Source organism: Sinocyclocheilus rhinocerous, unplaced genomic scaffold, assembly GCF_001515625.1.
Source record: "Sinocyclocheilus rhinocerous isolate Xijiao unplaced genomic scaffold, SAMN03320098_v1.1 scaffold5497, whole genome shotgun sequence".
Lineage (NCBI taxonomy): Eukaryota > Metazoa > Chordata > Actinopteri > Cypriniformes > Cyprinidae > Sinocyclocheilus > Sinocyclocheilus rhinocerous.
This window is the reverse complement of record NW_015648695.1, coordinates 95,343-110,623: the sequence shown is the minus strand read 5'-3', so window position 1 is coordinate 110,623 and position 15,281 is coordinate 95,343. Positions and strand designations below refer to the sequence as shown.

At 38.2% G+C, this 15,281-nt stretch overlaps 1 protein-coding gene across 1 annotated transcript in view; it reads left to right on the top strand.

The window, feature by feature from the left end:
* Positions 1 to 6,120: 6,120 nt before the first annotated feature.
* LOC107710204 (vacuolar protein sorting-associated protein 8 homolog) overlaps positions 6,121 to 15,281 on the top strand; it is a gene marked incomplete at its 3' end in the record, with an annotated part of 94,487 nt that continues 85,326 nt past the window's right edge. Inside the window, exons 1-11 of the mRNA XM_016514944.1 lie at positions 6,121 to 6,296; positions 6,633 to 6,701; positions 7,983 to 8,113; positions 8,241 to 8,337; positions 8,758 to 8,790; positions 8,872 to 8,926; positions 9,204 to 9,209; positions 12,503 to 12,627; positions 12,739 to 12,825; positions 12,913 to 12,980; positions 14,159 to 14,312. Of these exons, the coding sequence (XP_016370430.1) occupies positions 6,225 to 6,296; positions 6,633 to 6,701; positions 7,983 to 8,113; positions 8,241 to 8,337; positions 8,758 to 8,790; positions 8,872 to 8,926; positions 9,204 to 9,209; positions 12,503 to 12,627; positions 12,739 to 12,825; positions 12,913 to 12,980; positions 14,159 to 14,312 (897 nt within the window). The remainder of the gene's footprint in view (positions 6,297 to 6,632; positions 6,702 to 7,982; positions 8,114 to 8,240; positions 8,338 to 8,757; positions 8,791 to 8,871; positions 8,927 to 9,203; positions 9,210 to 12,502; positions 12,628 to 12,738; positions 12,826 to 12,912; positions 12,981 to 14,158; positions 14,313 to 15,281) is intronic.

The window sequence follows — 15,281 nt, the reverse complement described above, 5'->3', positions numbered from 1 at the left end:
TAGCCTGCCGACGAGCCTCTGGGACTCGGTAGGGCCGTTGCCTGACGATGGTTCCTGGTGGTGTGTGGATCTCGTGATGGAGGACCTGGGTCCGCCCGGAGGAACACATCGGGGAACTGGCCGACCAGGCGCTGCAGCTCGGCCTTCTGAGCCGCCGACAGCTGTGGGCTGACGTCCACGACCACCGTCTCCACGGTGGCGAGGGCGGCGAGCTGGTCTCTTGTCCCCACCCATTTCTTCAGCAGGTTAATGTGATATAGTTGGTCGGCCTTCCGCCGTCCCGGCTGGCGGATACGGTAAGTAACGGGACCGATTTTCTCCGTGACGGTATACGGGCCTTGCCAGCTGGCCAGGAACTTGCAGGCCGAATTGGGGACAAGGACCATCACTGGGTCTCCCGGCTGGAATTCTCAAGGCTGGGCGGCTCGGTTGTAATGTCGCTGCTGCGCCTGCTGAGCCTTGGTGAGGTGCTCCCGGACTAACGGCATGACCCGGTCGATTCGTTCCCTCATTTCTTTCACATGTTCGATCACGGAGCGGTGGGGCGCGGGCTGTTGCTCCCTTGCTTCTCTTGCCACAGGCATAGTCGACGATGACCAGGATGTGTTCGTGACCCCGGGCAGACTTAGGCAACGGCCCCACGATATCCATCCCGATGCGCTCGAAGGGCACCTCAATGATGGGTAAGGGAATCAGCGGGCTAGGGGGAGGCTTCCTCGGGGACATTTTCTGGCAGGTAGCGCAGGACTGACAGAAACGTTTCACTTCGGCCTCCAGTCCCGGCCAGTGGAAGCGGTCACGGACCCGTTGGGTGGTGTTGGCCTCTCCAAGGTGGCCGGCAAGCGGGTGCGAGTGTGCCAACTCCAGCACCGTCTTCGTGCGTGTCTCTGTGCACGCACGTGATCGGGAGGGAAGCTTTGGTTTCCCCGCGGGGTGCGAGGATGCGGGACTGTACGAGGCTGACCGCACTGCCGGAGTCCAGTAGAGCTGGGAACGGGCGGCCATTGATTTTTACTTCCGCTTCTGGAGCCCCCACGGGCAGGTCACGGTGCACGATACAGCCTGCCAGCCACGTCCGTACAGGAGGTGTTGGTACCTCTGTTGGCATGGGCTCATCCCTCGGCGCGGGACCCGCCGGCCTGACTACTGGTCGCGGGGGGCCCTCCGGCGCGCGTCGCTCCTGGACCACCCTCCGGGGAAACGGCGGCGCTCGCTCCCCCGCATCCCGGTGTTGGGCCGCATCCGCCAGCTCCACGGCCTCGACGAGCTCGGCAATGGTGGTGGGGTTCTGCATTCCAACCACCTGGCGGTGGGTCCTCGGAAGAGCCCAGAGGAACCGGTCGCTAACGACGCGCTCCGTTACCTGAGCCACTGTGGGATCTCCATCCCATAACCAATGTTGAGTGAGGCGGAGCAATTCGGCAGCTTGGGCTCGGGCGGGGAGGCGGGTTTTGTACTCCCAGTCGTGGAAGTACTGGGCCGCACAGACCGAAGACAGCCCCAGGTGGGCCAGGATCTCCTTTTTTAGTTCACTGTAGTTGTCTGCCATCGCGGATGGTAGGGCGAAGTAGGCTCGTTGCGACTCACCCATGAGAAGGGGCGCCAGCAGCCGTGCCCAGTCTTCCCTCCCCCAGCCCTCCTGGGTCGCCGTGTTTTCAAACATCTGTATAAAAGCTTCCACATCATCATGAGCCGTCATTTTGGGCAAGAGCTGTGTCACTTGTGCCCGGGGGCCGGGTAACGGAACGTGTCGTGCTGTGGCCGTGCGCAGTGCGTCAAGCTCCTGCTCGGTCTGTCCCTGTCGGGCAGCAAGATGTTCCGTAATTTGTTGCTGGCGGATGCTGACCTCTGTAAGCCGCTGGAGGATTTCGTCCATGTCGGGGAGGAGCGGCCGCCTAGCAGAGGGGAGACAGAGAGAAACAAAAAACAGAAAGGTGAGCCCCCGGGAAATCGCTTGTCGGTGTTCCTTCCACTAACTCGCCTGCATTCTCCACCAGTGTGGCAGGGTGGAAGGATCACGCAACAAGGAGAGCTTGGTGTAAGGCCCCGGAGGGTGGATTTATTTATTATTATTTATTAAAGTAAATAATTCTAAAATTATATTTCTAAAATTAAATACATTATAGTGGCATTTTAGAAACAACATGTTATCTTGGACCCACTTTATATTAAGTGGCCTTAACAACTATGTACTTACATTTTATATATATATATATATATATATATATATATACATATATATATATGCTGTGGTAATAACATGTCCTTTAATCACTCACTATAGCTGTAATCGCTCATTGTTTTCTAGCTCTAATCGGCTCTGCTTTTATTGAATAGCCCTTTGACTCTGAGTCACTCTTTCTCCCACAGTCCCGTCTGCTCGCCTCTATTTTTATCAGTCCGTCTTCTGATCAGCGTTTCTGCCTCATTCATCTCTCTACTTTCTTTAATGCTGCTCGCACTTTTAGATCTCAGGCTCATTTCAGGCTTTTCAGATTACACCTCGCATGGCCAGTCATCACCTTATTATTATACGACAGCCGAGCTAAAGGGCCACTTTCTTCCACCGGGATGATCAGTTCCTGTTCTGTCAGATGATCTACAGGTTTTGGCGAATTCTGCTGAGACTCTGAACTGAATCATGAATAATAGATTGACTCAGCTGGCTTGATCTAGAGACAGCCAGTGAGAATAACCTTGGATGTGAATCGTGAATCATGGCCAGGATACTTGTGTGTGTGTCACCATGGAGATATTCCCAATTTCAATTTCCGATGTACCATTGACAGATTCACCTTCTCTTACTGCTGCAATGATGGCTACATCTGAAGCCCGATCTTCTCTCTTGAATGTCTAATGTGCAAAAATCTCAGGTGCATGTTGAACGCAGAGCAGCAGCTCCAATTTGTCTCTCTTTAATTATGTGCAGCTGGATTTCTGAAGAGGTTGATGATGTTTTTAATAAACCATAACCCTGCCTCCTCATAATTACAATTATTTTAAAACGAGCTTTTCAAATAAAAGAATTGCCTTGGTTGATGTGGGTGGCTTTAAAGCTCTTGCATTTGAAAACTTCTGCATACATCTAGGACATATTTGAAGACAATTAATCTCATTTATGCTGTAAATGTTATGAAGATCACTGAGAGCGGGAGCAAGAGAGAAATAGAGAAAGTAATATAAAATTGTTCAGCAGTTGTACTACAACCGAAATTGCTTTGTATGCATCATGTCATTATTATGATTTCTGAACTTGTAAGTAGAAACTTCCAGTTACCCTTTATTTTAAGGCGTCCTTGTTACAGTGTAATTATACATTTAAGTACTGAGTAATATTAATTAACTACATGTAGGCTACGTACTATATGGTTAGGGTTAGGATTAGGGTTTGGCTTAGGGTTACTTGCATGTAATTATGCATAATTAATTGTTATTATAATAGTAAGTACATGTAATATGTGTAACAAGGACACCTTAAAATAAAGTGTTACCCCTCCCAATGTAGCATTATGCTAGGCATTCATTGGTGGTGTTGGCAAGAGGACATGCTAGAATTTGATTTGATCAAAGATCAAAGAATTTTCCTCAAAGAGAAAGTCTATACATTTTAAATGTGTACGCAGATCCAATACAGGAATGTAATATATGACATTGCCCTTTATCAAGAGTGATATTGCCATATAGTTAGATATAAAGCTATATATAAATTTCACATATGTACATTCTCTGGGAAGATAAAGATATATACGTTTTCAACATATAAAGTCCCCATAGTAAAATTTGTATATTTATATGTGTTATCGGCATTTCCTTTCAAGCATGTCTTATTAGATCCTTCATAAATCCAAATCAAGCAAGCATGCAGATCTTACCAAGTACAGCACAACAGAGGTAAATTTTCCTTCATCCATGCATATCAAGGTTAACCCATCCTCTTCCTACACCAGAACAGGTACCATACCAATATAGTTGATGTTTGCCCTACTGCAGTCTTGTGTATGGAGTCTTTAAAATAAAAATAAAACAAGAAATAAAATATTGAGGAAGATGAAATAATTGATAGAAAAGGTACAAATTTAAAAATGAGATATTTAACTTTTTTTTTTAACAATTAAATGTATTAAATGAAGAGTCCTTATAGACTGCAATACGATATAGGCCTACAATGCAATTGCACAGAACATAAATCTGGTCTTAAAGTGATTTTGGATCAGACTTGGTCTTTTCTATTTGGAAAGCATTTGGAGATGCTGGTTCTAAATATATGTACGATGGTGACCGTGAACCTGAGCCAGAAACACCACCCTGTCTTTGGATTCCTCTCCAGATCTTCTCTCAGCCAAACAGAGAGCTGTGTACGATCCTCCATCTGTGACTAGCAATCAAATACTTCTCCTGGAACCCTGAGAACCCGAAATATGCTTTCTCTAAATGAGAAATAGTACATCTCATTAACTTTACTACTCCAGACAACAAATGAACCTTGCTGATTGTTTAGTATTATCATATATACAGTAACTACACCTGCTGGAATTCTATTTTCACACCTCTCCCACATTTCAGAAAGGAAGTGAACAGAGCAGTAACAATGTGAGGTCTGTCATTACATACGACACAGAACCAGTGTCCTTTTTTCAGAGCAACAAAGTGACGAGGTTGACATTTGCCTGCTGTCTCTGGTGTATCTCTGCCAGCAGATGAAAAGAGGAAAAGGTCTCTCATTAACAAAGGATGGGTTAGTGTACCATATCTAGCTCGTGCATTATACACTATGGTATAATTACTCCACTGTTTCATAAGCAGTTAGGTTGTTTTTTAAAAGAACTGTCACTGCAATTTAGCTCGATGTGACAGTAAATCTGATCTGACCTAATCAATTTATAGGCCTAACCATTATTTTGATGAAGTGCATTGTGCAAATTTGTGCGTTGAAAGCAGCGTGAAAGCATTACCGTGTATTGTTGTGAGGAACAACTGGCATAGAAATGGTATTTGATTTTATATCCGAGTAGGCTTACTAATTATAAGTGAAGATGGCATGCACCAAGAGCTTGTAACACTCCAAAGAGAAAGGAAAAATTTAAATCGCATCATATGACCCCTTTAAATTGTAACAATGCATACAAACTATTTCACAGTGCTACTCTTCGTAAAATTGGGCAAACATTTTAGTGAAATAATGTTTTTCCCTCAGTCTGGATAAAAAACATTTACCAGGTTCCATCAACCATTTCTTTCAGAAATGCCTAATCATAAATGCACGGGGGCAGCAAACCCCTGCAATGAGATCACAGCTCGGAAATATATTATTTGTGGCCTTCTTAAAAATGTAACTTTAATTTAAATCGTACAATATCAATATTAATATAAAATTATTTTATTTTTTTGTTTTTAGAGTAAATTTTCTTTTATTTGTTATTTTTTTTACTTTCCACTACCTATCTATTTCATACGATATTTCATATAGCCTATAATGTTCTGTGTTCGGACTACAAAATAAAAATAAAAACAAAAATAAAAATAAAAACAACAACAACAATTCAATCCGTAAAAGAGCTATGTATCAAAGCGGTAAATGTGGTCATGATATGAAATTGTAAATAATTTATTTCTTACTTAGAAATAACTATTAATTCTATTTAAATTAATATTATAATATTAAGAACAATCGAGTTTTTATAACAATATACATTTTAATGAAATAATAACTTAAATCATTTATATTTTGCAATTCTTTATTTTTGTTTGCAAAAACACATTTATTTTTTCTCAATACATTTATTTTCGTTTGCAAAACTTTATTTTCGTTTGCAAAACTTTATTTTCTTTTGCAAAACTTTATTATTTTGCATATATATGTGGCATTATTTTGACTCCATATGTTTCACCATAAAGGCAGCAAAAATGCGAAATTACGTTTGAACAGTGAAGGTAGTGAAAAGTAAAAAAAAAAAAAAGGTTAACTGAAAACAAAATACAAAACTGTATAAAAATAATACTTATAGAGAAATATATTGGACTATTTGAATTAAAATTTTTATTTTAAGTGTTACGATTTATAAACAGGAAGGGGAATGTTACGTATGCCGGTAGGTCCCGCCTCTTCCGACACTGTCAGGGATGTAAACTGCTGCTGCAGAGCATACTGACTACAGCTGATAAACATACAATATAAATGTTATGACCATGGTTATGACACTCGACAGCTAATCTCTGACTGTATAATGGCTGAATCTCCGGACAGTCGCAGTCTTGTTTCTGCGTCCTCACAGCTCAATTTAATGGAAATAGAGGCGGTAAGACTTGACTTGAGATTGACTGCTTCAGTTTTTGTCTGTATGGTTTTGTTTCATTTGGTTCATTACAAGCTTCGTGTTGTTCTTAGTGACATTTTACTAAGGCTACGTTTAAGATCAGTGCGTTTAATATGTGCTTGTTTCTCATAGTCAATGAGTTCGTGATTTGTGTAAGTTAATATGTTTTTGTAAATGTGAATGGTTTGTGCATGTAAAGAATTGCACATTATTTTGTATGTACCTGCAGTATTCACCTCGAAAAATGGCAGTCATTGCGAACAAAGTGTTACTTTGATACATGCATGATTTAATATGAAGGACGTATTTATCTCTTAGATTGATGATAAAGAGTTTGACATCCCTCAAGTGGACACGCCTCCGACCCTAGAGAGCATCCTGAATGAGGTCAGTATGTCAGGTTATCATACTTCCACAGTCATCTTACAGCACCCTAGATATATATTAAAGTTGCAGATATACCAGTCATCCTGCTTAGTTTTTATTCCGAGTATTTTCTACAATTCAGAATAGTAGTAAAAGTCATAAAAACTATGAAATAACATGAATGGAAGTAGGAGAATTATATTATAAACTAGCCTAAATATTGTCCACTCATCCATTAAAATGGTTTATAAAGAAATTCACATGTTAACATGTAGACTTGTTAAAAAATTTGGGGTTGGATCAGCTTTTGAAAGCCTCTTGCACACCAAGTCTGCATTTATTTAATCAGAAATACAGCAAAAACAGTAATATTGTGATATATTATTATTAGAGTTTAAAACAACCATTTTTTGTGAATATATTGTAAAATGTAGTTTATTCCTGGGATGCAAAATTTTCAGAAGCCATTACTGTTTGACATACTCCCTCAGAAATCATTCTAATATGCTGCTTTGCTGCTCAATAAATTTCTTATTATCATCAACGTTGAAAACAGTTGTGCTGCTTCATATTTCTTTGGAAACATTTATACATTTTATTTTCAGGATTATTTGATGAAAAGAAAGTTCAAAAGAAAAACATTTATTTGAAATAGATTCATTTTAAATGTCTTTACTCTCACTTTTGGTCAATTTAAAGCATCCATGCTGAATAAAAGTATTAATTTCTTTAAAAAAAACTTACTGATCACAAAATTTATAATGTGTTTATCTACAAAACTAATGACAAGCATTTAAGCACAAGTCTTTAGTCCATGATTATCTAAACTCAGTCAAGTGTTCAGTCCAAGCGTTTTTGCAAATATACTTTGTCATGCAGTACAATGAAAATACCATAGTACGTGTATATGGTAATCTTTAAATACCATGGTATTACCATCAATACCATTGTACTATCACAGTACTCTTTTTGTAAGAGCAGTGATAGCGATAAACGACTTTTCATATTGTTTGAATGGTAATTTTTACAAATTATCTTGTATCCATTCTTTTAACATCTTTTAATTCAGCAGACATTTAATTTATTCATGATGCTTTTATACAAATGAGGTACACGGCGAGCAATTTATCATAAAAGCAAATTATTTTTTCTAATACACAATACCAAGTTTCAAGTACAAGCTAGATTACTAACTAGAGCAGAAGTGAAATGCACAAAGGTAGAGAGCGAGAGAGAAAACATTAAATTATAGAAAGTGTTTATGACAGTAAATATTTTGGTTTTCAACACTCCTGTTTTCAGCCTGAAGAGGACGATGAGCCATTCATTCTGGAGGACACGTGTCTTTTGAACACAGAGAACATTGATGCCCACTCGTGTGAAACCTCGTCTCTGGCCAGCTCTGACAGTGGAGACCGCACACACTTAAAGAGGAATGGACACTTTCTTAACCTGGCTACACATTAACAGCGCTTGCTCTGTATTGATGTTGTGATGCATGTTTGGTGATTGAATAAAGTTTTTTTTTTTCAGTAATTAGTCTGTGTATGTTCACCTCAGGAGGAGGAAAGCCGTGGAAACTAATGCTACAGTACATGGATCTGTTCTTAGACGCAATCTGCTGAAAGGCATCTCGGCTCAGATAGTATCCGCTGCGGTATGACCAATAATACTTCATCTATTGCTTGTGCTATACTATGCAAAGCTATAATAATAAGTATGCTGTGTGTAAATGTGTTATGTATATGATAATGATTGTGGGTAATGTAAATACATTACATTATGAAAAGCTGCACTTACAGCAGTTATTTTATTTTCATTCATTTAATTAATAATTGATTCATTTCATATCAATATTTAATTAATTTACATTTCTTTCCTCAGATTAAATTCAGACTTTGTCAGTTCAGTTGGCAATGGTGCACAATCATGCTTTAATAATTCAGAGCTATAAATAACAGCTATAAATTGAGAGCTATAAATAAGAGACTCTTCCAACAGAAATTTCTTCTATTCCAATGAAATTGTGTTGCTCACTTTATAATTTGGTGATTTTACTCTTTCCATCTCTCTTCAGGATAAAGTTGATGCTGGCTTGCCAACGGCAATAGTGAGTATTTGACTTTCTTGGGATTTTTAATTAATGAAGAAAAAAAAAGCTTTCATGTCTGAAGTGCTTTTGTGTTTGCAGACTGTTTCAAATGTGATCGCTGTAGGGACGTCACATGGTCTGACCTTAGTATTTGGTAAGCATGTTTCAGTTCTCATGTTTCTGTTGTGGTAAAGTTGATAAAGGGCACTTCAGTGGAGTTTATTTTAGATTTGTGGAAGGGATGTTTTATGTTTAATCATAACAGTCTGTCTAGAACTTTGTTTATCACAGTGCTTTATTAATATGTAACGCAAAAATGCAGTATTAGAATTCTTTATGTGCACTACTGTAATAGTATTTGTCAATGAGTGTATTTTAAACGACTCTGGGACTATCTCTCTGCCTTGGCTTGTCTTGGGTGGAATATTCAGGAAAAGGTAATGTATTAATATAGTGCAAAATCTGTTAATACCACAATTTTTTCCATTGCATCATGTTTAGCATTGCGACACATTAATGCCCATTTCACACTGGACATGTAAACAGAGCAGAAGCGGCATTCACTGTGCTTTCACACTGGCAGTATTTCTAGTGCGCAACTGAACCACAGCTGATTGTGTTGACCCCCAGCTATCATCAGTCTGTCATTGTGTCCCCCCCCACACCATAACCATATAAGATGTTAAATCATGTAGCATGCTGTGTACTGTAGTGTAGTTCATACAGTATGGTAACAATTTTTTAAAAATATATTTCTATTTAAAATCTTTGGTAATACTTCATTTTAAGGACCAATTCTCACTATTAACTAGTTGCTTACTAGCATGTTGGCTGTTTATTAATACTTATAAAGCACATATTAATGCCTTATTCTGCTTGACCATATTTTCGATCCCTTAATCCTACCCCATACCTAACCTTTACAACTACCTTACTAACTAATAATAAGCAGCAAATTAGGAGTTTGTTCAGGGGAAACCCTTAGTTAATAGTGAATATGTGATCCCTATTTTAAATTGTAACCAAATAATTTTAATATGCATTGTCAACATCAGTGCTCGATGTAGGCTATTAGGTTTCCACTTGAATATTTGCTGTTATGATGGGTTTTTCCCCAAAACTTTTTATTTAAAGAAACAAGGAGAGTCCATGGATTATTATAACAACTAAAATAATGATAATTAAAACTTAAATGATCAAATTTTAGGATTCCAGGAGTTTTAAAAGCTCAATGTTCTTCGGGGTTTTCACTTATTTTAACCAGTGAATTTAGATTGATTTTTCAGTTTAAATATAAATATTTACTGTACTTATATAGAAATATAAGATATTACTTGACAAACTCTAGAAATCATACTTTTAAAATTAGGCAGCCTCATATATCCAGGCATTTCAAGATTGTGCGAACCATGTTTCTTCAAAGGAAGGAATAAATACACAGGGCTCGACATTAAGCCTTGACATGTGTTTGTCCTTTGGACAGGTAAATCAGTCATTCACCTGTCCAAGTAAAAAAGTTACTTGTCTGGGGGGAAAAAAAGCCTTTTTTTTGTGTGTAAATGTAATCCATTCTGAAGCAATAGTCTCATCAGTGCTCTATCAGATCTTAATTTAATCAGCATAGTTGTGATATTGGCCTTAAATTGATTTCTAGGACACTTTTTAACTTTATAAAGGGCAATATTTTCCTAACCTTACTAAATGTATGTGTCATCATTTATGTCAAATTCTTAAATTTTATCAATACATTCAGTTAGAATAATTAGACTCTGTATGGTTGTTACCATTCAAATGAAATCAGTATCAACAAACTCCATCTTTCCACTGCAGAGGAAACACTGAAGCTGCATCGAAAGTGCCATTTGCTGTAGATGTATTTACACAGACTGTTTAATGAAGATAAGAAGTTCCATAAATACATTTACACAGTAAAATTGCAAATGCATAAATAATGTTATAAGAATAAATGATTCACTTTTTTTAACATATAAATAAGAAATGTTAGAAAAATGCAATGATAGGCCTACTTTTAAATATGAAACCAAACCACCAGTAGGTGGCGGCAAGTCACTGTCTTAATGAGTGAGTCATTGGTTGATTCAACCAATTTGTTCAAACGGCTAATTCATTCAATAAATATAAAGCAAGTGACTGTCTTTATGAATGGCTCACGGAATCATTGACTCACCCGATTTGTTCAAAAATGCTGAATCATTCAGTAACGAAACACCGCTGTGTGTTGCTCGGAGATGCGTGACTGTTCTGCCGTGGCTAACTATTTTCGTTAGCAAAAACGGTCAATAATGTGTCTAAAATGTAAGTCAGTTAATATTAACTTCTTGTTTATTGAACTACTGTACTTTTAAATATGAAACCAAACCACCAGTAGGTGGCGGCAAGTCACTGTCTTAATGAGTGAGTCACTGATTCAACCAATTCGTCAAATGGCTAATTCATTCAATAAATAAAGCAAGTGACTTTCTTTATGAATGGCTCACTGAATCATTGACTCAACCGATTCGTTCAAAAATGCTTAATCATTCAGTAACGAAACACCGCTGTGTGTTGCTCGGAGATGCACGACTGTTCTGCTGTGGCTTTGCTTAGAACTATTTTCGTTAGCAAAAACGGTCAATAATGTGTCTAAAATGTAAGTCAGTTAATATTAACTTCTTGTTTATTGAACTACTGTTGTATAAAATCAATGTCACATTTGCAATCGTGCTAGTGCTTGGTCATGTGATGTTGCTTACCTATATCATATGTTATATAGAATATTTATCTTTTTTTTCTTCTGCAGTATGTTTGTTCATGTTTGTTTCTTTGTATGTGCTGATGCACCTATTAGTTTTGATTTCTCTGCGAGTCAGACAGGCTGCACGAGCCTCAACTGATGCAAGCCTGATACTGTCAATACATTATCCATCATCAGTCACCGTTTACACTGAAAGTAATAAAATCAGAATCGTTCTTACCAAAGTTTCAGTGCTGCCCTAGTTATTGTTTGTTATTGATGTTTTAATCAGGTTACTTGTCCGGTCGGGCAAGTAAAATTCAATTTCACTTGTCCCTTCACAAAATCCACTTGTTACGCAAGAGTTAATGTCGAGCCCTGCATACATACATCAAGTTTTGTCATATTTTAAACAATTTGATGTCATCTTGAGGCCCTTGGAAGTTTGCAGAGGCACCCTACTGGACCCAGGACCCCTTTTTTGAGAGCACTGCAGTAGACACAACTTGCATGCTTTTATGCTTCTTTTTCATGTTAACGCATGTGTATTTTGGCCAGGAACAGTGCAGTGTCACTTTAATTCAGTGTGAACAGCACAGCATGAATAGGAACGATCACAGCACTGCTTCAGCTACGCAATGCTGTGCTGTCTCATCTTTCAGTGTGAATGCTCTAACCTGTTAACATGGGTGCAGAAAAAAAGATGTGTCTATGTATCTGCTTATGTGTCTAGTGTAAAATGGCCTAAGAGCATGCTAAACCATTTAAAACGTTTTTTTTATAGAAAGATATGGGCTGAGATGTTTGCTATGGCTGTTTGCACGCTCTTCGTCTGTTTGTGTTTTGCTTACGGCTGCATTTGGAAGTATTGTTACAAAAACAAACCACTGTGTGTGTAATTTTTAAAATGATGTTGTTGATAAAGTTTAAAGGACATAATTGTTCCATAATCTGCACTTAATGCTGCTTTGTCTAATTGGTATATTTTGATTTCAGACCAGAACCAGGCTCTGCGTCTCTGTCTGGGCACCACAGCGACAGGAGCGGAGTATGGGGCGGTGTCAGCTCTCAGTATTAATCACGATTGCACACGACTGCTTTGTGGCTTTGCCAAAGGACAGGTGAGCAGCAGCAAACCCTTAAACTCACAGGCAATTTTGATGGCAGATAGCTTATTCATAATGATAAGGTCAGGTCAATGTATGTAAAGTGTAATTTTATTCCTAATGCAGATCACCATGTGGGATCTGGCCAATGGGAAGCTGCTCCGCACTATCACTGACGCCCATCCACCTGGCACTGCCATACTACATGTGAAGGTTATGCACTGTACTTATGTATGTACTTTACATGCTTTGTTGTTCATTGCCATTGAATAAAGCACTTTTCTCTCTTTCTTTCCACAGTTCACTGACCACCCGGCGCTAGCTGTGTGTAATGACAGTGGCGGATCTGTGTTTGAGCTGTCATTCAGGTGAGATGTACTTCAACTTAAACATATCTTGAATTGTATAAAGCACATCTATAAGGCACATTTAAAACATTGTAGTACAGATAACTGGTGTGTAGGGGGCAGTAGAGCCTCATGCATCTGACCAGGGATCCTCAAATCTGGCTGGCAAGATCCACTTTCCTGCAGAGATTAGCTCCAACCCTGATAAAACTCACCTACCTGTGATTTTCTAGTGATCCTGAAGACATTGTTTAGCATGCTTAGGTGTGTTTGATTAGGGTTAGAGATAAACTCTGCAGGAAAGTGGATCTATTTTATTTACTTATAAAATAAACTTTAGCTGAAATAAAATAACATGAAGATGTTAACTTATTTTCTTTCATAAAACTAAATTAAGGAAAACTAAAATTGAAAATTGTACAGACATTAAAAACACAAAAACACAACAAAATGACTAAAACTAAAATAAATAAATAAATAAAAGTAAGCTTTAATTCAAAATAATAGAAAGAAGCCGCATGCCGCTTAAAAAATATTCAACAAACTTCTCAATAAAAACGTTTATTTTGAATGCTATTAATCGTGATTAATCGTTTGACAGCACTCTCTCTCTCTCTCTCTCTCTATATATATATATATTCTTGCTCCTTTTCTTAACCATCTTTTTTCTGTTCTTTCACTTTTTTTCCTGCATTAATTTTTTGCCATTCCATACTGTAAATATGTTATGCGCTGCACTACACTGTCATATTTTTGCTATATTGTTAATATCATGACTTGATATGCTGTCCCACTTTGCCAATATGGTATACCCACTCTATTTCAACATTATAAATTATTATATTGAACAATTACTAGCATTCACTTTTTTGTGTCATATTTTACCTACATTTCTCATTCATTTTTCTTACCATTGCTTCTATGGCAGAGAATAGAGCTCTGTCACATCCCTCAACTTAGAGATTCCATCAGAAACCTAATTATCTGAATCTGTATCAATTGATGAATTCTCTTATGACTCTAGTCTTATTGAAGGAGGAAATTGTCATTCATTTCCCACTAAATGCTTTTGTTGAGTGAAAAAAACATTCATTCTTATTAACCTGACAGGTATCTATCATTCACTGCTATAATGCTGGGACTCGATTACAGTGGTTCTGGATTATGAATGTGCTCACATTCTCTTTCTCTCTATCTAGGAGGGTAATGGGGATGAGGACATGTGAATCCAGGTGTTTGTTCAGTGGTTCTAAAGGTGAGGTTTGCTGTGTTGAGCCTCTACATGCTGGACCTGAACTGAAAGATCATCCCATTACCCACTACTCCCTGCTGGCCATGGCCTCACTCACCAAGGTACGCTCATACATTCAGTACTTTCTACTGCTGAGTGCTGACTACTCACTCCCTAAAGGTCTAGGGGTGTCACAATATCACTGTTTTTGTTCAGACCAATTATATATAACTTACATAATCTTTTATTAGGCTCACATGTGGGGTTTATCGTTTAATAAAACATTTTTTTGTGTGTGTGTGAAAACACCTTTATTATTTAAACTGTTAAGATGTTTAAATCATATTTTTTGCAGATTTTATTATATACATTATTGTTGTTTCAAAATATTTTGGGAAATGTTTGGATTTTTGGCTTTAGGTGGTTCCCATAAAAGCAGCAAATAATCAAACATGCTTTTGTAATCACACCAGTGCAACCAAAATGTAGTTGCACAGGAAAAATTGGACCATTTAGTTACAGTGAGTGCTGGCCTGGTTCATTTACAGTGAGAATAAACATGTTTTGTGCCAAATTAAAACTGGTGAAACTGAAAAAAATAAAATAAAATCGCTTAATGGCTAGGCATTTCTCATATTCAGTGCACTGATACATTTTTTGGCCCAGTGTTTGTTTCATGTGTTCGATTGTGAAATAATACCTCTACTGCTTTTCAATTCCAAAATGGTCAATTTTCCTTTTCAGCCTGAACTAGCATCTTGATGGGCCTATGCAATTCAGGGCAAAATTGATACATTTCAGTCTTTGGTTTTTGCTTGTTTTTGTAAACATTTTTTGCGGTGTTGGGTTTTCAGTTAAAGGTGACATCATGAAAATGTTCATGATGACTTTTCCAGGTTTTAATTGCTATAATCAGGTCCCCGGTGCATCTACCAACCAAGGAAACGAGAAAAAGATTAACCCAGTAACTTGGTAAACCTTTTTCTGCAAGCATCTGAGAAAACGATCGTGTCTGATTTAGCTCCCCTAGTGACGTTGCAAAGGGATCTCATTATAATATTACCGCCCCTTAATCTGTAAGTTTACACCCA